General features: G+C 43.8%; 1 protein-coding gene across 1 annotated transcript in view; it reads right to left on the reverse strand.

Annotated features, from left to right (window-relative positions):
• The window catches only part of Chrnb3 (cholinergic receptor nicotinic beta 3 subunit), a 35329-nt gene extending 13183 nt beyond the window's left edge, over window positions 1-22146 (reverse strand). The window contains exons 1-3 of the mRNA XM_021170563.3: window positions 22016-22146; window positions 5115-5287; window positions 3470-3514 (exon numbers count right to left, since the gene is read on the reverse strand). Of these exons, the coding sequence (XP_021026222.1) occupies window positions 3470-3514; window positions 5115-5287; window positions 22016-22064 (267 nt within the window). The 5' untranslated portion in view covers window positions 22065-22146. The remainder of the gene's footprint in view (window positions 1-3469; window positions 3515-5114; window positions 5288-22015) is intronic.
• Between the last annotated feature and the right edge of the window lie 4108 nt (window positions 22147-26254).

Below are 26254 nucleotides of genomic sequence, written 5' to 3' on the forward strand. Positions count from 1 at the left end.
GATCTGCAGAAGGTGATATAGTCAGTGCGGCACCTCCCGCTAAGACTGTCCTGTCCCTCATGTGCCACTACCTCTTCTAAAATTTTAAAGCAGTTATTCAGGGTCTCTCTATAAGCCAGGCTTCGCTCAAATGCAGGCACCTAAGAGTTAAATCTAGAACTAGGGGTGGGGGTTGGAGGAGCTCTGGTTTCTCTAAAACCCAAAGTTGCTCCTGTGCGATTAAGGCTTCATTATGTTCTTCATGTTTAGCCATGTGGACAGGTGACCTTAATCTGTTACATCCCATCAAAAAATAATTTAGATTTAACTCTTCTGCAAGATATTTGGGGCTGCTCGCAAATGTGCTCTTGTAAGCTACCAGCAGGAAGAGCAAGAATCGAAGGTTGCCTTATCCACGGGTCTTCATGAGGAGTTGCTTTCTTACAAACCTAAAATTCTGCTGAATATGCTGGATGCTATATGAAGAAAAGGGATTTGGCAAAAAAACAAGAATGTAAGCTGTGTTTTAAATCATAAAGCTATGAAGTATTTAATCTAAAAAAATAAAATAAGTTTTGTCTGTCTAGGCTTAAATAATGTTGAAAGGGGGTTGAATGTAAATGTACCTAAAAGATTTTCTGTGGTCAAATTTTCATACACTGATATTATTAGAAACCAGTTCGTGCCTAAAGCAACATGGCTTTCTTTTTAAAAAGAGTTATATGTTTACTTCTCTGTGTGTCTATAGTGTATGCCACACATGTGCAGGTGCCCACAGAGGCCAAAGAGACCTGGCTGATGTGTAAGAGTAACAAGCACATTTAATCACTGAGCCATCTCTCCAGCCCAGTGAATAAGGCTTTCTTTAAAATACTTTGTTGGCCCGGCTGGTGGTGCATGTCTTTAATCCCAGCATCCAGGAGGTAGAGGCAGGCAAATCACTGGGAATTTTAAGCCAACCTGGCCTATGGAGCTAGTTCCAGGACAGCCAGGGCTACACAAAGAAACCCTGTCTTGAAAAACAAACAAACAAACAACAACAAAATTCTGCTCTTCTATTTACTAAACTTGTATGTCTTGTGCTGAATTTGCAATACCTTTGACTACTTCAGAAACTAAAGTCTTTCAAAGCAGCAATATTTTAGACTACCTTATTGACTCAAGAGTAAAGAGAGGTGGGTGTCTCTACAATGAAAAACAGCTGTGTGTACAACTTGAGTTAAAATGGGAAAGATAAAACATTAATTTTTTTTAAAATAAAACTTTATGAAGAGACTTACAGAATTAAAAACTTGTAAGCTTAAAGCCTGCCAAGTGACCAGTTGAGCCCTCTTTTTATGTACCATGAGTTTTATGTCAAACTTCAACATATAAACTAGCTGGTAAAACTTGATAATTCTACTATTGCTAAACAGTATGATTCAGATGGAACTCAGCCATTTCAGTAGTGTGTTGATTTAAGTGTGTTCTGCCTTTATTTGTCCTGACTCAATAAGCATTTTTATCATCTACAAAATGTACTTGCTCTCCAGAAAAGGGATTCTCTTCTCTTCTCTTCTCTTCTCTTCTCTTCTCTTCTCTTCTCTTCTCTTCTCTTCTCTTCTCTTCTCTTCTCTTCTCTTCTTCTCTTCTCCTCTCTCTCTCTCTCTCTCTCTCTCTCTCTCTCTCTCTCTCTCTCTCTCTCTCTCTCTCTCTCTCTCTCACACGCACACACACAGGGAACAGTTTTTTGTCCCAGCAACAAGTAACAGACTAAACTGAACCACAAGATGGATGGTAAACATTATCTTCAGAGAAATTGTTTAGAGACAAAGGGGAAAATTATCAGACTCAAAATAAAATCATACTAAGCATGGTGGTCCAAGCCTATAATCCCAACACTCGGGGAGCAGAAGGGTCATGAGTTTGAGGCCACTACCTTGTCTCAAAGCCAAGAGCAAAGTCTGATGCTGCTCCTGTGACCTGGATGAAGCTGTATGTAAAGTCTTCACTTTCACCCCTTCAGACCGTGAATGCTAACAGATTCTCAGCTTGCTAATGTGGGTTTGTCTAAGAACCCCCTAAATTTTCTTGAATAAAAAAAAAAGTAAAGGATGAAAGCATTTCAGAAACGATGTTCAAAGAGAACTGAGGTGAGCCCCCAGGGGACTATTTCTAAGTCAGAATAATTGCTCTTACTTTCTGCCCTCCAGCAGCAAGATCAATGGGGACGGGGTGGGGGGTGGGGGCAGATAGAGATGTAAAATGAAGCAGCTGCCAGAACTTACTTTGCTTGGGATTTCATTGTATCACAGAATATGCCCTGTTAAGTGGTACTGAGTGCAGTGGTGGTCCCCAGAACTATGAACTCCCCGCCAGAGACTAACTCACACCAGCTGCAGATGGTGCTGGGAAAAGAGATGGTGTGGGCATTTTGAGGAGACAATGCTTACAGCTGAAATGGGATGGATGGGGAGTCAGGGCGTGGCTGGTGAGGCAGGTTAGGGAGAGGGTGGTGGAGCAGTGTGTGGGAAGGGGCTGGGAAGCAATAAAGATGGGTGAATGGATGGAAATGCATTTGGACTTTGAACACGGTGATGCAGAATCTGAGGGGTCATGACATTGCCCTTCCTCGTGTGGTTTCAGCAAGTCTGCTGATAAGATATTTATGGTCCCAGGGGATTTGATTACTCTCTGAGAGTTCAAAGAAGAAAGACAAACAAGTCTGCAAAATAAAATCAATAGAATAAAAATAGGTCCAGCTAGAGGGAGCCCTGTACATGTGACAGTTATGCTTTGTAGAGGTCAGTGGCTGGGAGGAGACCTCATTGGCTAGTACGGGAAGCAAAGGAGAAAGGGAAAGAACTGAGTGCTTTAAGTCTTTGTTTTTCTTAAGGTGTGCCGAATGTTTGGGAAGTTTCCATTGGTTTGCTTACGTGTGAGAGAGCATTGTGAAGTCATGAGAATGATTGGGGAGACTGTTCATGTGATTCACAAATTCACTCCTACCTGGTTTGTGGGACTTGTGTTTGACCTAGATACACATGTGAGACATCTGCTCTTTTTTCAAGCATTCCCTGACTTTCCCCCCACCTCAGTGGTAACTTCATGTTATCACAAGCCTTATACAAACTTACACAGTAACTAGCTCTCTCCTGTCTCCTTGAAGACAGGGCTGGGTTTTATCTTCCCTAGTCTCCTAAGATCTTGCACAATACCTGTCACTTAGCAGACTCTCAAAGTCATCATCAGTCATCATCTGTCCAGTGTCACCGCTGCCCCATGCTGTCCCACCCCTGAGAAACAGCGCCTCGGGAAGATGCATACCCACACAGTAACAGGGCTGCTCTCCTGTGCTCACAGCTGAAGTTAAAACAGACCATTCCCTTGCATTCCTAAGTCCTGCCCTAAGGTTTCTAGAGAACTTCCAGATGACAGTGTGTGTAAATAGAAAGCAAATGTCAGTGCAGCCTGGGCTGGCTGGCACACACAGCCTGGGACTGGTCCTCACCTGCTTCAGCCACACGTTTGTTGTCATCAGCTGATTCTTTTCATCCTAAGAAAGAGACAGTTTAAAAGGCCATACGCTAAACAGAGTCTCCAGGACGCTTCAGGGTAGCCGCACAAGTTAACTGATAGCAGTTACAGAGGTATGCACAGAACCTGTGAAAGCCCAAGGAAGACTAAACCCCAGTGTCGAGGTGGGCACGGGCAGGAAATTCCATTCCTAGCTGTGGAGCTGCTGGCCATTGTTAGCTTGTGCGAGATGAAGAGATGGTTTTCTCCAAGAGGGTAGCTCTGGTTAAGCCACCCATGATGCACAGATCCAAGAATATTTAGGCATCATAAATTGGTGTTGGGGGGGGCTATTTCAAGGGTTTAGGGTTGGGTGAACAGGGATAGGAGGTGAATCTGAGGACAGATGGAGGCAGTATCAAAGCAATTTGTTTGAAGCCCTCAAAGAACTCATAAAGAATTTTAATAGTTGGCCATTAAAAAGGATGAAAGTGAAGGGTTTCAAATTTTTTGGATTTTTTTTTTATTAGGAAGAATCCTGAGTCTTACTTTTAGAGGCATTCAAAACCCAAAAGATTCAAAGATTCCAAACTTAAGAACAAGTCAATGTTATGTGACCTTAAAGCATTCTGCATATTTTGCTCAAATGAAACCACCTATTAAATCAAGCAGCAATTCATTATGGGGATACTTGCAGCAACTGAACAACTCAGAAGTCTTTTGATAGTACAAAAAAGGAAATTATAGCTGGATCTAAGACAAACTATGTATAATTTTCCAGAAGGAAGTCTGGGTTATTTAGCCTGTCTAGAGAGTGGAGAGGAGGGACAGAGGCTTGAGCCACATGGGAGAAGAACTCCAGGGCTGCGGGGATCACAGTAGAATGAGTTCCTACATTTGGGCAATTTATGCTTACATGTTTCTCCAAGCATAGACGTAGCAGAAATAGGAGCCTAAGGAGAAAGTAAGCAGAGGTGCAAAGGTGTGGATGACTTCAGGGAAAGTGAGGAATCATCTCCTGGCAGGCAAGTGGCCCTAACAGGGCACTGCCATCGGCTACCTCTGGGTCTGTGGTTCTCAACCTGTGGGTCGCGACCCCTTGGGGCACAGCAAACCGCTGTCTCACAGGGATCGCCTAAAGCCATCAGGGAAACACAGATATTTGCATTACTAATCCTAACCATAGCAAAATTACAGTTATGAAGGAGCAATGAAAATAATTTTATTGTCAGAGGTCACCACCACATGAGGAACTCTATGATAGAGGGTCACAGCATCAGGAAGTTGAGAACCACTGGTCTAGAGGTGCAGGAGCCCTGACAGCCCAGTGCATTGGCAGCAAGGAGCTGGGATCTCACCTGTCACCCTGGACTTCACCCTCCCTTCCCCCCTGCTTCCTACCAGGGGCCAGTCTGTTCTAACTTCCCTCACCACCCTCTGCTCAAGACTCCTACAGTGCCGGCATGGGATGACCTAACATTCCTTCCTCTGGACATGTCGCTGGCTCCTTGGGGCAGATTTCCGTTCAACACAGCCTATTTATAAAATGTCAGTGATCGTGACAGGGAAAGACAAATGTCTGGGGTCACACCCGTTGAGGCATGTGTGTTGTTTGGAACCCAGGGTCCGGGATCACTTACCACATCCACAAGCTGAGATATCTTTAATCCAAAATACACTTTTATGATGTCACTGGAATTCAACACAGGGCGGACCCATTTCTGATAACCTTGGAACAAATGTCTGAGGAGTGCGTCTTCGTGTTCAGCCACTGAGCTGAGTCCTGCAGTGGCTGTGAGAGTCACCCAGGAACCTGAATCAAAAGAGCAGCAGAAGAGCCGGCTCAGCATCCCACGCCTGAAGCCTTCATCCGTTTCCCATGGGCCGACTCAGCAGAGGCTCTGAAGCAAGGTGCTCTGAACCCCACTCTCTGCCTGCACCCTACTTCCCTGGCCCACACTGACAAAACCAGATTCTAAGATTTTCCAGAAACTTCTTGTCACTGTGTATACGCATAGGTCTCTGAAGTGTCACCCATAGCTTCCCACCTTACCCTCCACTTCAGGTCTCACCACAAATGCCACCTTCTTGTGCGTTGCCCACATCCTGGCTCCTTCATGGCACCATGGATTTATCCTTTTATCTTCTCAGTTGATTGTGTGTGTGTGTGTGTGTGTGCATCTGTGTGTATTGTATATATATGCATATCATTGTGTATGCATGTTGGCCTTGTATATATGTTGTATAAATACACATATGTATGTGCAACGGTCTTAATATGTGTATATTATTGTATACATGTATGTATCACCTTCATATGTGGTGTGTTGTATATGTATAGCTTTATAATGTGTGTATTGTATGAATATTTACATGTTCTCATTATTTCCCCCTAGACTTCGAGTTGACACACACAGACAGCATCTATTTCATGTAACTCCACATTCAGAACAGAGGCTGACCCACACCAGACACTCATTTTTTCACACAAGGACTGTAAACCAGGGAAAGGGTTGTATCTTTACTGAGAACCCACTATATTCCTTTGTCTGTTTTCTTGTCTTCTTTCCAATGATGGCTTCTGTTGGAAGTTCTTCCCTGGTCAGCTCTCAGGAAGAACTCTTACAAGCTCCTCAATATGTAAGTCCCCTAAATGGTCCTGACTTAAAACTAAAGCCTCGTTTGGAGTACCAACATAGAAATGTGGTCTACTCTAAGGAAGACTTTTTTTATATTCAAGCATGTGCTGGCAAACCTAAAGCAATGAGATCCCTAATTAGCATCTTCAGCTTCTCTGTGAATGTTCAATATCCTGTGATAGCCTATAAGAACTAAATCTGTAGAATTGTCTTTACCCAGGAAGACTCTGATTCCACAGCGACACACACAATGGCCAATGATCACAGGCAAAATGGCTCACTCCAAGTTTACTAACCAAATCTAGAGGTTGTCAGTTGGATGTAGGAAAGAAGACGACATCCCTTTGGATACGTGAGGTCTCCACAGGCAGTTCCCTAACTGAGGAGGAATTCAAGGTGTATACATAACCACTCTCATCTCAGAAAGATGGGTTGACCATGCAAATCAGGATAGAAGTTTCTCAAAAGACTAAAAATAGAATGTCTATATGCTCCACCTCCATGCATCCTGGACAATCGCCCAATGAACTCTGTCCTACTAAAGAGATATCCTGTTCATGGCTGCTTTATTCACAATAGCAAGAAAATGCGAGCTACCTAGATGCCCATCTATTGATGAATGGATAATGAAAATGTTGTCCATGCTGGAATGTTTCTCAGCTATAAAGAAAAATAAAATTATGAAATGCAAAAGAAAATGGGTGAAACTGGAAAATATATTGAGGTTAAACCATGTCCAGAAAGACAGATACAGCATGTCCTCTTCCTCATATATGGATTCTAACTTCAAATGTTTAAATTTAGGTATTGACTTTGCACTTCCTGCAAAGGTGAGGAAACTAGAAAGACCAATGAGACCAGGGGAAAAGGTGTCTTAAGGCAGAGGGGGTGGAGCGGCTTAAGTAGGGATGGGGTAGGGCAATGGGAAAGAGAACAGAGTAAGGGAGAATCTATGAAAGGCCTTGTGGCTTTGTAAGCGAATTTAGAATATAGGTTTTTTTAAAGGAGTTTGAATAAAGATTTCTTACATGGATAGATAATGCTGCTCCCAAAAGCCATCGGTTACAAAATAAAAATCTTACTCTCAGGAGGGTGACACCTCCCTATGAGTGATGGGTCAAGGAGGCCCCCAGAAATCCCATAGGGTGGTTAGGTTTTTGTCAGTTTGATACAAACTAATGTCAACTGAGAAATTGCCTCCAACAGAAGGGCCTAAAGGCAATATTGTCAGGGCTTGTTTTTATATTAATGATTGATATAGGAAGGTTCAGCCAACAGTGGGTGGTACCACCTCTGGGCAGGTGGTCCTGGCTTGGATACAAAGCAGGATGAGCAAGCCATGGAAAACAAGCCAGTAAGCAGCATATCCCCCATGGTCTGTGCTGTAGTGCCTGCCTGCAGGTTCCTGCCTTACACTCCTGTCCTGACTTCCCTCAGTGTTGGATTACGGCCTTGTAAGATGAAATAAATCCTTTCCTCCACCAGTTAGGTTCTGTCCTGGTATAGTAAGCAAACTTGGGCAGCCCCAAAACAGCAGAGGCTATCACCATTGGAATTGGTTGCCTACCACAATTACATGATTATGGTGGTTTGATTGAGATTTTCCCTATAGTTTCCCGTGTTTGAATACTTGGTTCCCAGTTGGTGGCCTAGTTTGGGAAGATTAGGAGTTGTGGTCTAGAGAGGAATGTTGTCACTGGGGATGGACCTTAAGAATTCAAAGATTCCTGCCATTTCCTGTTTGCTTTCTGCTTCCTGGTTGCCATTTCCTGTATGCTCTCGACCGCTGCTCTCACCCTGCCTGTCTCCTGGCTTCCCTGCTGTGATGATAGTGGGCTCTTACCCCTCTGAAACTGTAGGCCCAGCAAAGGCCTTTCTACTCTAAGTTGCCTTGGTCACAGTGTTTTATCACAGCATTAGGAAAGCCACTAATAGAGAAGTGCTACCCGGGGGCGTGGGGGGGGGGGCAGGGTAGGCTATTACTGTGACAGGCCTAACCCTGGCTTTGGTGGTGGTGGTTGGTTGATTTTGTTATGTGTGTTGTTTTGGTTTGGTTTTCAGGAATGGGGTAGACTTTGGGACTTTGGACCAGAAAGGCAGTTGAATGATGTAAGCAGAGTTTAATTAGCTCTCCACAGGTCTTAGCACAGAATCTGCTACTGAGTTTTGCTGAATAGACATGCTAGCAGGCTACCTTCTGTTGTAGAAATTATTTAATCCCAACCCCAGGGTTTCTACCCTGCCTTTGACCATTCAGTTCCCAGATAAAAGATGCATATAACTCTTATATTTCCAATAAGCCTTAAACAGCACAAGAGTTGGGCAGATACCTACCCTCTCTGCTATTAGAATCTACTTCCCTATCGATAACCCCAAATTATTACTTGCTATGTTTCATCTGGGCTGCTCTTAGCTCCAATTGGCCAGCTCTTGGGGCCATGTTTTCATGACTCACCTAACCCATGGTGGCTTCTTTCCTTTCTCCTCATCTTCTTTCAAGCCTGGGAATCCTAAACCCCTCCAATAGCTCTTCTGCTTAGCTATTGGCTATTGGCATCTTTATTAAGCAATCAAAAATAACTTGGGAGCATCGTTCAGATATATGTGCAGACTCCGGGTCTTGGGGGCCTGCACTTAGCACTACAATCGACAGCAAGACCAAAAGCTCAACAGCCTTCTACATAATTACGTCTAAGTTCATGTTTTACTGTTACTCCTTGCCTTGATCTGAGACATTTCTTTGTGCAGTGGGCAGACGTCAATGTAGAAAATCACGACAGGTACAAATAACTGATGATTCCTCAGCCCTAAATGGGACATCTATATTATCCCTCATCAAGGTCCAGGGACTTCAGGGAAGATCAGAAAGAAAAAAAAAATGGAAGGGGCAAAAGATGGGGAGAAGTGCCATGAAATCCTGACCTCTGAACATCTACCCCATCTATGTTGTGAATGGCTCTGTGCTGCTTGCTCTCCTGGAATAGACTTTCTGGAGTGAGGAATGTGTCACTTACTCAGGTGGCTTCTTGTGAACCAATCCCCTAATGAATAAAGGAGCCAATCACTGGGTGGGTAGACGGGACTTCCGGGTTGGATGGAAGAAGAGAGGAAGCAGTTAGGTTCCTTTTTGGAACAGGACAGGGACAGCAGAGGGGTAAGATGTAGCTGCTAGAGTTTCCCATTATCATGGTGGATCCACAAAGATTCACCTACAGACAAATCAGATTTTAATAAGGCTTACAAGATTAAGTTTTAGTCGTTGCACCCAGAGATTGAGTTACCTTTGTTTCTGAATTAAGTTTGTGTTGCATTTCCCTTCGTGTGGTGGCTCCTCTGGGATCAAGAGAGAAAGTTAAGGCAGCCAAGTGTGGGTTTGCCAGATGTGCACCACAAAGGCCTAGGGGAATTTGAAGCACCATGGAGTTGGTGTAGTGAAAACCTAGTAAGCTGGGTGGAGAGACTGAGGAGTTCTGAGTCAGAGTCTCCACAAGATAAAACAGGCTGGCCATCGACTGCCAGTGCATGGCTGGCCAGGCCACTGGGGCAGAGAGGCACAGAGCAGGAACGTGATCAATCAGTTTTTTAATATTTCCCGCAACACATCTACATCATGCCTTTGTACACATGAACTCGAGGGAGCTGTGGTTACACATACAAAATTCACCTAAGTCGTGTGTGTGTGTGTGTGTGTGTGTGTGTGTGTGTGTGTGTGTTAAACAACATGACAGCCATAGAAAGGAGAGGAAGGAAGAAGAATGATGTCATCATGTTTCAAATAAATTTTAAATTTTTAAACAAAAAGGCTGAAGAAAAAGGATACCTTGCGTTTTTCTCTTGGGAAAAGATTCCAAGTTTCTAACCTTTAAAGTATTCTTAGATATTGTCTTAATTAATAATTTATAAGTGTTAATATTAATGGGTAAAATACAAGGATTGTGTTTTCTAACAAGACATATATATTTTAAGACTGAGAGGAAGCTATGTGGCAATAATTTGACTTTTTTTTCAAAATCTGTCATACGAGGAGAAAAGGAGAAGATGCAATATTAAATTTTACTTATCTTTTTTAAATGTGTTTCAACATATATGGGGAAGGGCCTCACAAGGCCCTGTCCCTATCTGAGTTAATGCCAGCTGGGGAATTGGAGAGTCATTTTTCTTCAAGACAGTACCACTGAGAAGTTGTCCATGACCCAACATCCATGCAATGCAAGCAACCCTAATTAAACTCAGAGGGTTATTAAGAAAAAAAAAACATGGAGGCGGGCGTGGGTCCTGCTGGCAAAACAGCTGCAGAGGGTGTGGAAGGGGAACAAAGGACATCGTGTGTGGGAATATATACCCAAAATACATATATGATGTATGAATCTGTCAACAATAAATAAAAATTGTTTTTAAGACAATAACGAAAGAAGAAGGGCTATAGCTGAAGCTGCGCCTCACCCTTTCTCTTCCACTCAAGAATGCTCTGTAGGAAAACAAAATGCATTAAAGTAAAAGCCTTAGTGTGAGCAAGAGCGAGAAGTGTGGACTTACAGATGGGTTTACTCATTTAAAACTCGCCCTTCTGGAACTTTAGTGCTTCGTCTGTTATTAATAAGCAGAGAGATCGAGGAAGCAGGGCAGCAGTGGGTTAAGGGACCAAAAAGCTTCCGGGAAATGTCAGGGGAGGGAATATGGAGACTCCCTGGAGCCTCTTCTTGGAAAAGCTGTTTGCATGGCTCCTCCTTCTCCCACCCCAGAGTTCAAAACAGACCTCACCCTGATGGCTTCCCAGCATCTCCACAACCCACTCCAACCATTTGCCACCCTGACACAGACTCTGGATCCTTGCGTTCTGCTGTTACTCTCTCTCTCTCTCTCTCTCTCTCTCTCTCTCTCTCTCTCTCTCTCTCTCTCTCTCTCTCTCTCTCTCTCTCTTTCTCTCGACTGTTGACCTGCCTACTACCCAGAAGTTAGCGCTGAAAACCGGATGAAGAGCAGATCTTCACCTCTCCTATCTCCCCTCTAAATCCAATCCCCCAGTCTCATGCCAGGTCTGTAGCAGACACCTTCTGTGGCCTTCCCTTCTTCTCTGCCCGGATCTCAAGCACACCACACAGACCTTCTCCTCCAACCTCCCTCCTGACTCATTCCATTGTCCCAGCACCCAACTGATCAGGCATCCCCTGAGAATCCCAAAGTCATGCCAGCCAGGGAAACAAGGAGACAGGGAGGCAAGTGTCAGATCTTCATTCTCCCTCCCCTCCTCCATATCTCATTCCCTACTCTCATCCCCAGCTCTGTAGCAGACTTCCTGTTGTGGCTTCTCTTCCTTCTCTACCCCCATTCCCAGGGACTAAGTAGACACTGGTAGAATACCCAGCTTCCTGCCCTCTTGTAGACCCCCCTCAGTGCCCCTCTTCTAGCCCATCCCCTTTCTAAGTGTAGCTCTGAATACCTAGAAACACATTCTACTTGTAACCCCCAGTGGCTATACCTAGCAGGGTCCCAGAAGAATATCCTACCAGGCAACACACAGTCACTAAGAATGAGAGAGGGCTACATAAAGCAAGGAACAAAACACCCACCCAACAAACATAAAACCAGATATCAGCACCTAGAATTATAATCATCCCAAACTCAGATGTGTAGATGCCAACATAAATCACAATCTGTAACAGCCAGGACAGTGTATCTCCACTAGAACCCAACCACCATCCCACATTTGCAACATAGCTGAAACACGAGACAAGAACCTTAAAATAATCCTCGTGTATATGATAGAGGTCCTTAAAGGAGAAATTACTAGGTGCCTTAGAGAAGTCTGTGAAGATACAAATACAAACAATGGAAGGAAATGAATAAAAGCATTCAAATCCTGGAAGTATAAATAAAATCAATTTTTAAAAAAAAAAAATAAGGAAATCTGGAATTGAAAAACTTAGGAATTACAACAGAGAATCTTATGCACTAAAGATAAGACAGAAGAAATGGATAGTTCGGTCCAAAAAAAAAAAAAGTTAAATGAAAAAGCAGACAAAAAAAAATCCAGGAAATCTGAAACACTATGAAAAGACCAAATTTAAGAATAATAGGAGTAGAGGAAGGAGAAGAGACCCAGGTCAAAGGGCACAAAACAATATTTTCAACAAAATCATGCAAGAAAATTTCTCTCACCTAAAGAAGATGCCTATCAAGGTACACAAATCACACAGAATAACAAATAGGCTGGACCAAAAAGAAAGTCCCCTTGGCACATAATAAACAAACACTAAACAAACAGGACAAAGAAAGAATATTAAAAGCTGCAAAAGACCAACTAACATATAAAGGCATAACTATTAGAATTGCACATGACTTCTCAACAGAGACTCTGATGGTGAGAAGGGACAGGATAGATGTGCTACAGACTCTAAGAGGCCCTAGATGCCAGCCAGGGCTACTATAACCAGCAAAACGTGCAATCACAAGAGATGGAGAAAATAAATATTCCATGCTAAAAACCAAAATTAAGCAATCTCTATATGCAAATCCAGCCCTACAGAAGGTTCTAGAAGGAAAACTTCAAGCTCAAGAAGAAAACCCAGGAAAACACAAAGAATAACAAATCTCATACAAGCAAATAAAAAGAGGAAGGAACACACACAGGCACAGACACATTCACACATAAAGTGTAGGCACTTTAATATCTGATAAAATAGACTTCACATTGAAACTAATCAGAAGAGACAGAGAAGAAAGATTTTCCTTCTCATCAAAGGAAAATCCCACAAAGATGGCATGTCTTGGTACTGGAAAGAACTCTGAATGCTACCAAAGGAGAAACATAAATACCAACCCAGCCTACAAATCCCTTGATCTGCAATGGCAACCTGCCTGCAAGACACCCTAATGCAGTGGTAGCGGAAACCTGTGGGAGTAACCAACCAAAATCAGATTTGAGTTCATGCCCACTTCATAGATTGGATCCATACCCAACTCTGCTTGGATGAGCAAGAACATGAGCTAGCCCAGAAGCTGGGGTAAAACCAAATACTATTATTATTCAGCTAAAGGAAAGTATCAATAAACTGACCCCTAATGGCATTCTGCTATACTCGTAGATCGGTGCCTTGCTCAGCCATCATCAGAGGCGCTCTCTCCTGCAGCAGATGGCAACAAATACAAAGACCTAAACTCAACCCTAAATGAGATGTCTCCATCAAATCCTTCCCCTCAGGGAACCCTGTGGAAGAAAGAGCGTAAGAGTCAATGTGGCGAGGGTGGGGCAGAAGACACCAGAGGCCCAGGCGACACTATGATGAGCAAGTATGTGATAGAGAAACAGGAGAGAAGAAGCAGAATGGTTTGTGCATTGTGAAGAGAGACAGAACTGGAAATTCAGGGGTGGTGAAAGACAACCTGGTGTGAGCAGCTTGGACCATCGTGATGCCCTAGCTTGTGTTGCTTCCGAAGGTCATGTCTGGGTCCTACAGCATCCTTGGTCCACGTTACCATTGAAGGCGATGTGCATGTGCCTGATCGAGGCTGCAGCCTGGGGCCATGTTGATATTCAAAGGCTGCCCAGAGCTGGCCCTGACTCTTACTTAAGCAGTGTAGGAGACCTGGCCCTGTTGGGTGACAACAGGAGAGCTGGCCCTGTCCCTTGCTAGCTGTGGCACTCCAGCACTCCAGTGAACTTGCCCTGGCCCTCACTGGCTGCAGCACCTGGAAGAGTTGACCCACACCTCACTTAGGCAGCAAAGTAGAGCTGGTCCTGGTGGCATAGATGCAGGTGGGCCAGCCCTGGGGGCATGAGCATGGAAGAGCTGGTCCCACCCCTTGTCCCCTTGTTGGGGCAGTGCTGAAGACCTGGCTCTGGTAGCATGGTTGTGGAAGAGCTGGCCCCCTGATGACATGAACACAGAAGAGCCAGTCCTGCCCTTTGCCAGCTGCTGCAGGCAGGAGAGTTGGCCCAGCCCCTCTCCTGGGCAAAGTGGGAGAGCCGGCCTGGCAGTATGAGAACAGGAGAGCTGACAGGCTGACTAACTCAGCTATCAACCAGGCCCAGATCCATGCCTTTGAGTTGACTCTCCCACACATCTACCCCATCTGCAGGAGCATGTGAAGGGACTGGTCCTGCAGAACCAAAGTTGCAGGATCTCCATGACACTGGGCAAAAACAGGTTAACAGAGAAGTCCTGGTGAAGATACAGTATTGATAGCATAGCAGAAGCCAGAGGCCTCCAACCAGACCAGTGACCTTTTGCAATAAACATTTACTACCAAGTAAATTGTTTTGGGCAAAAGAGTATTCTGTGTGGGTGACATACTGAAGCTTCCACAGTGAGGTGGTTTTTGTGGTTGGTTGGTTGGCTTGGTTTTATATATATATATATATATATATATATATATATATATATATATATATATATATATATATATTCCTTTGGGGATGGAGGGATAGAGAGATGAGGGGGATTGGGATTACAATGTGAAATTCACAAAGAATCAACAGAAGTTTTTAAAAAGTATAAGAGCCAGAGGGGATTGAGGATACCAAAGAATCAAGGCCTTCTAAACAGAGAAGCACAGATGTACGTATGAACTCATGGAGACTGAGGCGGCATGCACAGGACCTTCACGGGGTAACACCAGATGTATCCTAGAGCTGAAAGGAGAAGTGATTACATGCCCCCTTCCCTAACCCAGATGCTATCTCCAAATAATAAGCACCGGCAAATGAAGATTCAGTCTTTTCCAGGGCAGTCTCCCTTAGGAAACAAACTGTTCTTAAGAGTAGGGCTACATGACTGTCTTCTGACGGCCAACGGAAAGCAAACTCAATGGCGTGCCAGGGCTTTTTCTTGCTTCTTAATTTTTTATCCTCTCTCTCTCTCTCTCTCTCTCTCTCTCTCTCTCTCTCTCTCTCTCTCTCTCTCTCTCTCTCTCTCCCTCCCTCCCTCCCTCCCTCTCCCTTTCTCCTCTCCTCTCCCTCTCTTCCTTCCTTCTATATGTTCTTTTCATGTAGATTACAGCTTCCGGTTTTGTGTTTTTACGGGATCCCTGAGTGAACACATGGGTCTCTGCATCTATACCTACCTGTTTCTTGGACCCTTTTGCTTCTGTTTGTTTGTTTTGTCTTATTCTGCTGTGTATCCCTTAGAACCCTGTTTGTTTTCTAATGAGAGAGAAAAAAAAAAAGGATGGATCTAGATGGAAGGGGGTGGTGAAACTGGGAGGAGTAGGTAGAGGGTGGCACAACCATAATCAGGGCATATTATATGAGAAAAAAATCAATTTTCAATAAAATAAAACCAGATGAGGACTGGGTCTTTCTTGCTCAAGTCTCCAGATGGTTTACCTCAAATGTGTGTGTGGGGGGGGGAGCAGTAATTACCACACCTCCCTGCTTGCTAACCCTTTCCTAAGGACCAACTCCTCCTTCTGAGCCCTCATCCCTAATTCACTTCTGTCTCTTAGGCCAACATGCTTCTTTCAGCACATGCCAGGACTCTTCAGCTCTAGAAGGCTCTCCCTAGCTAGCTTCATGATCCTTCTGTCCTTCTTTCTTTCCTTCCGTCCATCCTTCCTTCTGTCCTTTCTTCCTTCTTTTTAGTTCCTTCCACCTAGTAGTTGCTAAGGCCACTGTAGGGAACACTCTCTAAGGGTCCTTTCCTCTCTGTCCTGAACCCACCTTACCATGCATTGGAGCGCCTAATCATGCTTCGAGCTCACTAGTAATTGAGCATCTGCTCTCAGATAATACCAGAGTGGCTGGCATTTAACTGACATCACCTTGGTTCAAGATGTCTGGAGCAGCAAGGGAAACTCCTGCAGCTACCAAGTAATGATACAAATTGCCCTGTCTTCCAGCATCTTCTTTATTTTTTTATTTTTTAGATTTATTTTTCGTGTGTGTGTGTGTGTGTGTGTGTGTGTGTGTGTGTGTTTGTGTGTGTGTGTGTTGCCTGCGCATGCATATGTGCAGTACTTGAAAGCAGCCTGGTATCCACAGAGGTCAGAAGACAGCTTCCAATCCCCTGGAACTGCAGTCACAGACTGCTTGTGAGCCACCACATGGGTGCTAGGAATTCAGCTGGGGTCCTCTGCAGAGGAGTAAGTTCTCTTAACCACAGGACCATCTCTCTTGTCCAATCCTTCAGCATCTTTGCTTACTTACAAGAATGACATCAGAAGTACTGCTTACAGTAATCAGATGAAGAACATGCAATCAATACCATTAGTGACTTAAACTATCCTGTAACTATGAAAAGTACCTGCCCACCTCCAGGGAGAGGTTGGTCTCCCTCATCTCTCACTGGCACCACCCCACTAAGCTGCTGAACTCCCCAAGTATCCCCTCTAAGTCTAGTTTAGCCCAACTAGCACAAATTACTTATGACGTCTCAAATGGCCAATTGAGACACTCAAGGAATGCCAATAACTACAGAGTAATGCTCTGTATGTGTTTGTGCATATGCACACACACGCACACACACACACCATACTCCACACTCCACACGTTTCTTACCTCAAACAACCCTGTGCCCTGAGAATATTTATGTGGATGCGATAGGTCTCACTGAGGTCAAGCCAGTCCCTTGTCCTTTAATTTTTCAGGCCCATCCAGAAAACTGTTCAAAACAATTCTACAGTTCTTTTGAAGGGAAATGAGGTATCATGCGCAGTAAAGTCTAAGATGCTGACATCCAGGTCTTGCTTTTCATCTGGTTCCAAGAATAATGTGTGACTCTGCTCTCCCATGAAAGAAAACACATTTCACACTGTATTTACTAAAAGGTGGGGCTCCCGTAGCATACAAATTTGTACTGCTTAGAGTAGACTAAACATTTGTGTGGCCCAGATTCATACATGGAAGCCCCCAACCCCAAGGTGAGTATGTTTGAAGATACAGCCTCTAAGGAGGGGGAACAGAGGAAGGGGCTGTGGGAGGATCCAGAAGAAATAGCTGCCCTCCAAGAAGGGCACTCTCACCAGGAATTCTCAACCCTGTGCGTGAACTTCAGCCTCAAGACTGGGAGAAACGATTGCCCACTGCTAAAATCACCAACTTGTAGTAGTTATTGTGTTGTGGCAGCTGGAGTTGGCTGTGAGAAGTCTGTTCTGACCAAAGCAAAATTCATCACCAAAGCAAACAAGTTTTTAAAAAATAAATAAATGCCTTAGTAACTATAGCAGGAACCAAAGATGAGCCCAGACAAGTTAATGATTTGTCCTTTTAAAATAAAATATTAATGACAATGGGCATATTTGATTCTTTGAAACTATGGCCTTGATAAATATTTAATGACAGATGTGTGATGAGCGAACAAATGAATTAGCAGTGGTCACATTCTATGACAGGCAGAGGCCCTGGCTCACTGCTCCCAGATACACAAAACTACAGAAGATTTCAGAAATGAATGGATTCTCGTGGTGGCGCATGCCTTTAATCCTAACACTTGGGAGGCAGAGGCAGGTGGATTTCTGAGTTTGAGGCCAGCCTGGTCTACAGAGTGAGTTCCAGGACAGCCAAGGGCTATACAGAGAAACCCTGACTCGAAAAACCAAAAAGAAAGAAAGAAAGAGAGAGAGAGAGAGAGAGAGAGAGAGAGAGAGAGAGAGAGAGAGAGAGAGAAAGAAAGAAAGAAAGAAAGAAAGAAAGAAAGAAAGAAAGAAAGAAAGAAAGAAAGAAATGGATTCTGTCTTGCAAACTGATTCATCCTTTACATTGATAGTACAAGACCAACACTCTAATAGACATTCCACTGTCTGATGGCAAGGCAAGAAGCTGTTCTGGGATGCCAGGAGAGCTTGCCTTGGCTCCTCTAAGAAGCCTGTATTCCCCATATTCAGTGTGAGTGAAGAACGGTGGAAAGGGGAAATGATAGAGATGCCAGAACATGCCGGAAAAGACTCTCCATGCTAATCCAAACCCTGCATTGTAAGGTGAAGATGCTGTGATACTGAGAGAGGAGAAGCAACTTGCTTGGCTCTAGGCTGGAAACAAACAGCAGCTGGTGATCTTCAGACTGCAGAGTCAGACCATTCTACCTGTCTGGGATTATCTGAGGGTTGCAAGGGGGTGTCTGAACTATCACACAAACACCACACACACACACACACACATATGGTAAAATAGTCTCAAAAGCTTGATTCTGAAACACATGTTCATTAGTATTGCTCTTTCTGATGTTTGTGATACCATGCAGTTTCCAGTGTGCTTTACTGTTTGCTGTGGTCTAGACGTTCAATGGCCCCAAGACCCATGTGTTCGGTGGAGGCTATTGAAAAGTACTGGAACCTTTAAGAAGAAGACTAGGGAAGATCTTTAAGGTTCTGAAGGGTACATTTGAGGGGATTATAAGATACTGGAATCCTTTTCCTTTTTATACTCTGACTCACAACGTAAGCAGCTCCCCCCCCCCGCAAGTCTATCTTCCTGCCACAATCTGCTGCCTCACCAAAATCCCTAAAGAAGATCATAGACTAGAAAATCCAACTGCAAGATAAAAATAAACATTTTATGCTCACAAATTGCGTTTTACTGCAGGCTCAAAAATGCTAAGCAACACCGTGTTGTCTAGTGCAGCCTAGCACTTGGAAGAGTCTGACATTCTAAAACTAAGGCACAAACAATATCTGTATGATCTCAGGAGAGCACGTCATTCTGGTGTTTCATAGTCTGCTCAGAAGTTCCCTTCTGTAGCTGATGTCTGACCACGGGGCTTCGTCACTTTGCCCAGAGATTCTCTAGTGGAGGTGTCAATCTGCAATCTTTCTCCTTGGAGGCAGACATAGAAGGTTTTACAGGGAGGGAAGGGTCCTGCTTCAAATGAAATCCTTATCTCCCCTTTTCTAGTTACTTTGAAAACCATCCCTTGAGCATCTATTGGATGTGTGTAATGCAGTGGGAGTAGAGACCTGCCACCTGATGGAGCTTTCTCAATCCCTAGTCTCTCCCATCCTCTCCTGTTCCTCGTCTCTCTACTCACACTCTCCGGTTTTTCCTTGCGGGGGAGGAATTTATATATATATATATATATTGCATGCAGACAGGTAAATTCTCAGGTCTAGGACTAGAAAAGGAAGGAACAAACAGAGCCAGAAAACACAAGGTCAGAGGCAGAGAGGGGGCTTCTGTGCCTCCTGCTGCTTTTTATATACACAGGAATTTGGAGCCTGGGATGTGCACCAGAGGTGATGCTTCTCTTGGCTCAGAGTGCCAAGACCCTTGCCAAATCCCTCCCTCATTAAAATGAGAATCCGGCAGATCTGTGCTGAACCACAATGGATACCAGACCCAGAGTGAGAGGCTTGGTATCTGGACCTGATTCAATCTTCGTCTTGAGCAAAGCTTGTGCAGGGTAAGGGTGGGGTAGACGACTGCTTTGACTCCTCTGTGCTTGCAGGAATCTTGGCATCCTTGCAGTAGCCCCAGAGTATGGTCCACTAATTGAGACCTTTTGGGTTTAGTTTAGGAATTATAAAAGAGAATGCTTAATGTGTCTCTCTTTGGGCAGAGCCCTCCACTGGTGCCCAATGCCAGCTTCAGTCAGAATTCTTCCTTTGAAACTTTCCCTCCTAGATTCTCTATTCATGACAAATGTTCCTGGTCTCAGACCACCAGGTCCCCTTCTCTCTTCCCATTCCCATACCGATTTTCCTTTTATTAGAGTTTGACAAACTCAGTCATTCCGAGGTATAACTGACAAGAAAACCAGTGAAACTTTCCATGGTTCATTATGATTTTGCTAAAGATGGCATCTTTGGTGATCTTCAACTCTGAGAGAAAAGTATTGATTGAAAAAGTTTTAATAGTTGAATAATTCCAACAATTAAAAGTGAGAGATACAATGTTTTTGACATCTTTGGCTGTATTTTTGTTTTCCTTTCTATTATTACGCCACAGGAATGGTAGTCCCTTCTGCTAACGTGTGGATCTGGTACTCAGGGTGAACCTGAAGAGTAAATATTTAATGGATTCTTCCAAGCCCGAGAGCTTATTAGAATGACTTTGCTCTATTCCTTCATGCATCCACACATCCTGGAAGTATTCCCAGGGTACATCAGACGCTTAATAAATATTCATTAAATGAATAAACAGACACCATCCCCTAGGAAGAGGGCTGGGCAGGCAAATAGGCCAGAGTTTTCTTTCTTTGGGAACAGACACAAGCACTCAGATGTGAAAAATGAACATAAGATATGTCTCACAGTAATATGCAACTGTTTTTATCGACCAAACCCAAAGGTACAAAAAAGGATGAAAGGGTATCCAGTGTTGTCTGAAAAATAAATTGGTGTAATTGAATATTATTACAGTGAGTAGTAAAATGAAGTAACATAAGGAAGGGGAGGGTCCACCCAAAAATCTAAGTAGATTGCACTGGCTCCCGAGGTTTCAGAGTGAGGTTGGTTCCGGATTATTATATTATTATTATGATCTATGAAAAACAAATGCACAGAGAATACAGGTTCACACTCCTGCAACCTCCACACTGGAGAAAAAGTACCAGGTTCTCTTCCAATTTCAATTTTCTGATGGGCTATTTACTGTGCACAGAGGACAATGCATAGTTGGACCTAGAGTTAATGCTAATTATCTTTGCTAACCAGGGCATTGTAAGAACCAATTCTTTCATAGTAAAAGGAGTATCCTAATAAATCAAGCCCCCCCCAAAAAAAAGTCAGATGTAAGAACATTCATCATCTGCCAAACAGCCGAAAGTTGATTATCATTACGATTTCAAGACTATACCTAAGACTTTTCAGAGAACAGAGCTGGTGGCATTTGGGAGTGAGCTTGGTGTTCTCTGCCCTTAGACATTGCTCTGCCTGCTTTGAACCATGGGCATGGTGGAAGGTGACTTCTGAAGGTGTGTAAGGCCGTGTCAGTGTGGTTCTCACAGCCTATGATATTGAAGTGTAGGAATTAGCTCTACAAGTTCAGCTCTCAGCCTAAAAGTTGTAATAATCAAATGTGGAAAAAGCAAACAAAAAAAAAAAAACTACTGAGAAATAAAGACAAATTACTCATGGAACAACACTTCCCAAGATCTTCATGACAAAACATCTTTGTTTCTAAGTTTTGTAACAATTAAATTATTTCAAATCCCAGAAAGCTATCATGTAGTCGACCACTGTCCCCCAAACACTCAGGAGTGCCTTCCTCACTGCCTGGCCCCTCCCTTTGTATTTTTATCCTTACCTCCTTTTAATTCCCTTTTCAAATCAACAATTCCTTTTTCCATTGGTCACATAGCAAACAGACATTTAGTTTTCTATTTGCTAATGGCTAACTATCCTTAGGAAATGCATTGTAAGAACCAATTCTTTCATAGTAAAAGAAACATTGTAATAAATTAAGGCAAAAAAAAAAGTCAGATGTATGCTGAACATCCAAAAGTTGATTATCATTTTTATTACTTGCAAGACATCACACAGACATTTTTATGATAATATTGAAGTAAATAAAGCTTCCTAGTTTGCAAAAATGTATTAAATTAGTAACAGGTCCATGGGATATATTGTAGAAAATTAAATATCTACACAGAGGCTTGGCAATTGCTAGTAGACATGATATAAAAATGTCCACCTAGTGAATTTCAGCTGAGCACTTTAACAGTCTTGGAAGCAACATTCAGTGCACGGGGTAACATTTCCCTCTTTTATGTCTATTCAGTTCATGAGGCACAGTGACTCAAAAGAGCAACATGCAGTAAATGAGCAAGCCTTAAACTGAACTTAAGCTCTGGGTTCTTTAGCAGTCTGTTTTTAGAGATCTTATGGAGTTCTCCATCTGAGGTACATTTTAAAGGTTAGCTCAAAGGGATCAACCTCTGACTTTTACAATAATACCATGACCCACAGGTTTGTTTTCCCTCCTGTGAAGAAACAGACACCTGCAGTTTACATTTAGTTTAAGGTGATCTTACCTGAGAGAGTGGCACTGAGAGCCAAGAAGACCCGGAGGAAGCCTGTCATGACGTCTGCTTCAGAGAGACAATTTCCTTTCAAGCACAGTGTTTCCACTGGAAAGAAGCAGGGTTTAAAAAAACAAAACAAAACAAAAAAACAAAATACAAGTGGTTCAGAGCCTCGATGCAACCCAAGGGGATCGTGACCAGCTGCCTGATGAAAATAGTCACAAGTCACCTCCCGTTGGTGTGGGTTTTTTTAAAGTGCACTTCGCTGATGCCCAGTGAGCTGTCAGGTCTTGTGAGGCTAAAAACATCTCTCTGGGTCCTAACTCCTGACTTATCTTATTAATTCACTGTCTCGCAGAGAGAGATGGGATGAGAGAGAAGAGTGAGGCTATACGATTGTTAAAACATCACTGGGGTGTTTTCTTGTGTTTGCAGACCTATGTAATGAGAATGCCTGTGTTTCACAGTGTCTGTCATGGAGGTAAGTGAAACACAGTCCACTAGTAGCTTCTCGGTTTGGACCAGGACCGTACAAGCCATGATGACGTCCAGCCAACTTCTATGTCTGGTGGCACTCATGCATGCTGACATTAGACTGTCTCTCTGTTCCTTGGAACCTGCTGGTTCCCCTCGTCTTGGCTGCAGCAGACATGGTAGGAATGATATCTCTCTGCTTTCACACAAGAGGCTGAAACATTATTCTTCCTCTTTCACCTTCTTCATGATCGATGGCACAGCTTCCCTTTCTTCTGTATGCACATGGGGCAGGGTGGGGGGAGGGTGAAGAGGCTCTAGCCAGTACAGATCTAATCGATGAGCAACTGTAAAGTTGGAGCCACAGAGATGAGGTAGCCAGAAACAGAAACAAGTTACCTACATGTGACAGATTATAGGGCAGCATCCAGGCACCAGATGAATTTGACTTTACAGGGACGGGTTTTGTGCAGTTTTAAGATTCCTCGATGATAGCTCATTTATCTTCTACTAGCATGTGTCAGTCAGCTTCCTGTCACCGGGACAAAGATCTGAGATCAATAGCTAGTAACAAAAGATTGCTTGGAGCTCACACAGATTTCAGTTCTGTGATCCATGGGCCCCTGACTTGGGCTTATGTCTAAGCCATGAACAGGCTGGAACAAGCTGGCGAGGATGTCCCATTAGCAGCCTCCAGATGCCAGGCTGCTCTGGGGTGAAATGTCACGTGATGAAAGGAGTCCTGCCCTAGAAGGCAGGAGTCCGGAGCTCTGGCCTCCCATCCACCCAGCTTAGGCTCCCTTTGGTATTCTGGCCCACATCCTTCTGTTCCTCCTGCCTGTCTCTGATGTAGACCCCAAGCGCCTGCGGAAGGCCTGCTGGGTCTCTCTGGCCTGTCATACACTGATATTTAAGATTGGTCCTGGACAAATGAACACACAAAAAGTATGAACTGCTCAAACACCTTGTCAGAGCTACTTCCTTCTCAGGACTTCTGTGACTGGCGGGAGTGGGTCAGGGTGGCCATTGTTTCATACCTTGGAGGAAGGTGTTAACCACTTTGTGTTTCAGTTTCTTTGTCTCTAAAGATAGACTAATGGCTTTCCTTATAAAATAGAGGATTCGTTGGGATAGGGTCTTTAGAATCAATTATTAACACAACAAGAGCTTAACAGTTATTAAACATTGTTTAACTTACTATTATGATGACAATGAATATGATGTGATAATAATTGTGATGAAATAGATTAAATATCAAGATAACTAATTGGAATTTTAAAAACGAATGTGACGTGGGTTGATTTAGTAAATAATATCAACATTCCATAGAACAGCTTCAGCCATTTTGGTCCAATGATTCATATATGAAATAAGCTCTAGATCTTTTTCTTTCCTTTACATATGTAACATAAGTCTCTCAGTTAACAAATTTGCTTTGATAAAAAAAAAAGTGCATTCCAGTGTTCATTTTCTTCAGTATTAAAAGATAGCAAATTGTAAATTGCTGTTTCTACCCTCAGCTTAAAGAGAAAAAAACTTAGTCCTCAGAGGAAGAAGCCCTGCTGTCTCGGGAGTAACGTGGCCATCACTTGTCCTGATGATCAGCAAGAATCCCTCTTCCTCCTGGGGAATCATATGTAAGCATTCTTGTTCTCCCATCACGGGGCAGGAAATTCAGTCTCACCATTAGAAGATCCCCATCTTTTTCTCCAGGACAGCAAAAGAGTCTGGGAGGTTTACACGCCCCGGTAGCCTCCAGTCTGTCTTGACCCCAGTGAATAGGTCAGTGGCCATCAGCTGGTCCTTTTGGAATAGGCAGCAGCAGCTCCTGGTGCATGTTTTATGCCCAGGACTATATAAAGAGCAGAAAGCTCAGGAATAGGATCCTGCCTCACTGAGGGCTACACACACACAAGCACACAAGCATGCACGCTCACAGGTGCACACCAGGAACTACACCACACTAGAAGTGGTCCTGCTTGCTAGAAGGAACAGCTGGCCTCTGTGTCTTAAGTCTTAAGGAGCCCTCTTCTGCCTTCTGTTTTAGGGAGACTCTCCTCCCCCATCCACTGTAACAGCTCAACAGTCTTTCCAGAGAGCATAGACTTTAGAGAGGAGCGGGCATCCGGTGCCGCCGGAATCTGCGCATAGCTTCTGCTTTGATGTCTCAGCAAACACAAATGCCTGCCTCTCTTCCTGAAGAATGGATGGGGTTAAAGACCACACCGTGAACAAAGCACGGCTTATCTCTCAAAGTACCCTCCTGAGCCAGGTACGAATGCTCTTCTTGAGCTCCGTAGGACTAAAGCACTTTAGCCAGGGGAAATGCTGTGTGTAGCCACACAAGCAAAAATAACCAGGCGTTCTCCATTGTCACTGGAGAGCAAGCTGCAGTCTAGGGTAAAATTCTGTAGATCTATACTGTCCCAATGTTGTCTGCTGATGGAAAAGGCTCCTGGGAGCTCTGAGGCTCTCCCAGACTGTCTCCATAAAGGGTGTACTCTCAAGAGGGATGAAAGGAAAGTGTGATAAAGCAGGCACGGTTCCCATTGGGAAAGTAGGTCATGCTAAGTGGGTTTTAAACCATGAGGAAGCATAGGCTTGTCCTAATGCTAATAAGAATGCTTATCAGGGCTGGAGAGATGGCTTGGTGGTTTAAGAGCACTGACTACTCTTCCAGAGGACCCAGGTTCAAGTCCTAGCACCCACGTGGCAGCTCACAACTGTCTGTAACTCCAAGATCCAACACTCTCACACAGACATACGTACACACAAAACATTGACACACATAAAATAAAACTATAAAAAAATTCACAAAGCACAAAAACAACAACAACAAAAAGAGCTCTCAACAACTTTACTGATCCAGCCACCATCAAGGTCTGGTTCCTCATTTTTCTTCTTCTTCTTCTTCTTCTTCTTCTTCTTCTTCTTCTTCTTCTTCTTCTTCTTCTTCTTCTTCTTCTTCTTCTTCTTGTTAAAGATTCATTTATTTATTTCATGTATTTGAGTACAGTGTCACTGTCTTCAGACACACCACAAGACAGCATCAGATTCCTTTACAGATGGTTGTGAGTCACCGTGTGGTTGCTGGGAATCAAATCAGGACCTCTGGAAGAGCAGTCAGTGCTCTCAACTGCTGAGCCATCTCTCCAGCCAGGTTCCTCCCTTCTAATGCCCGTGAACATGCTTCCATGCTTGCCCTCAGGAGTCCACACCCAACTAAAGAAGTAGCTAGCTTATATTCTTCAGCTGTTTATTTATACCATAAAATCTGATGCTATTTAAGACAAACAAAGAAGGAAGATGCAGGGGAGAGTCGTGGGTGGTCCCAAAGTCTAAGTGAGTGGATCCAGAGCTAAATGAGTAGATGTAACAAAAGCAATGATTGGCTAGAGCATCTCAACCAAGGGGAAGGTCTCTGGTGGTTGGACACATAGTCCTGTCACATTTGTGACACTTTAAAGCATTGGTCCTCTGTTGTGTCCGGCCAGCGGCTCACATGTCTGGGTTCTAGTCTGGGAAGGCATCTTGGAATCTGGAAGAGAAGAGGGAGCTAGGTGGACGAGAGAAAGATGAAGCTAAGACAAAAAATTCTGATCAAAGCTCAATTTTACTAATTCATGCACCGAGTTATGAAGGAGGGGAAGGGGCCCGATTCCTGCCAAATCATCTTGGAGTAAGGTTGCAGGTGAACACGTGATGGCTCCGGAACAGCTAGGAGGCAGGCAGTGGGAGTGGCAGGATGATAGGGAGGCAAGCTCCGCCCCCATG

Source organism: Mus caroli, unplaced genomic scaffold, assembly GCF_978045245.1.
Source record: "Mus caroli unplaced genomic scaffold, Mus_caroli_1 scaffold_10, whole genome shotgun sequence".
Classification (NCBI taxonomy): domain Eukaryota; kingdom Metazoa; phylum Chordata; class Mammalia; order Rodentia; family Muridae; genus Mus; species Mus caroli.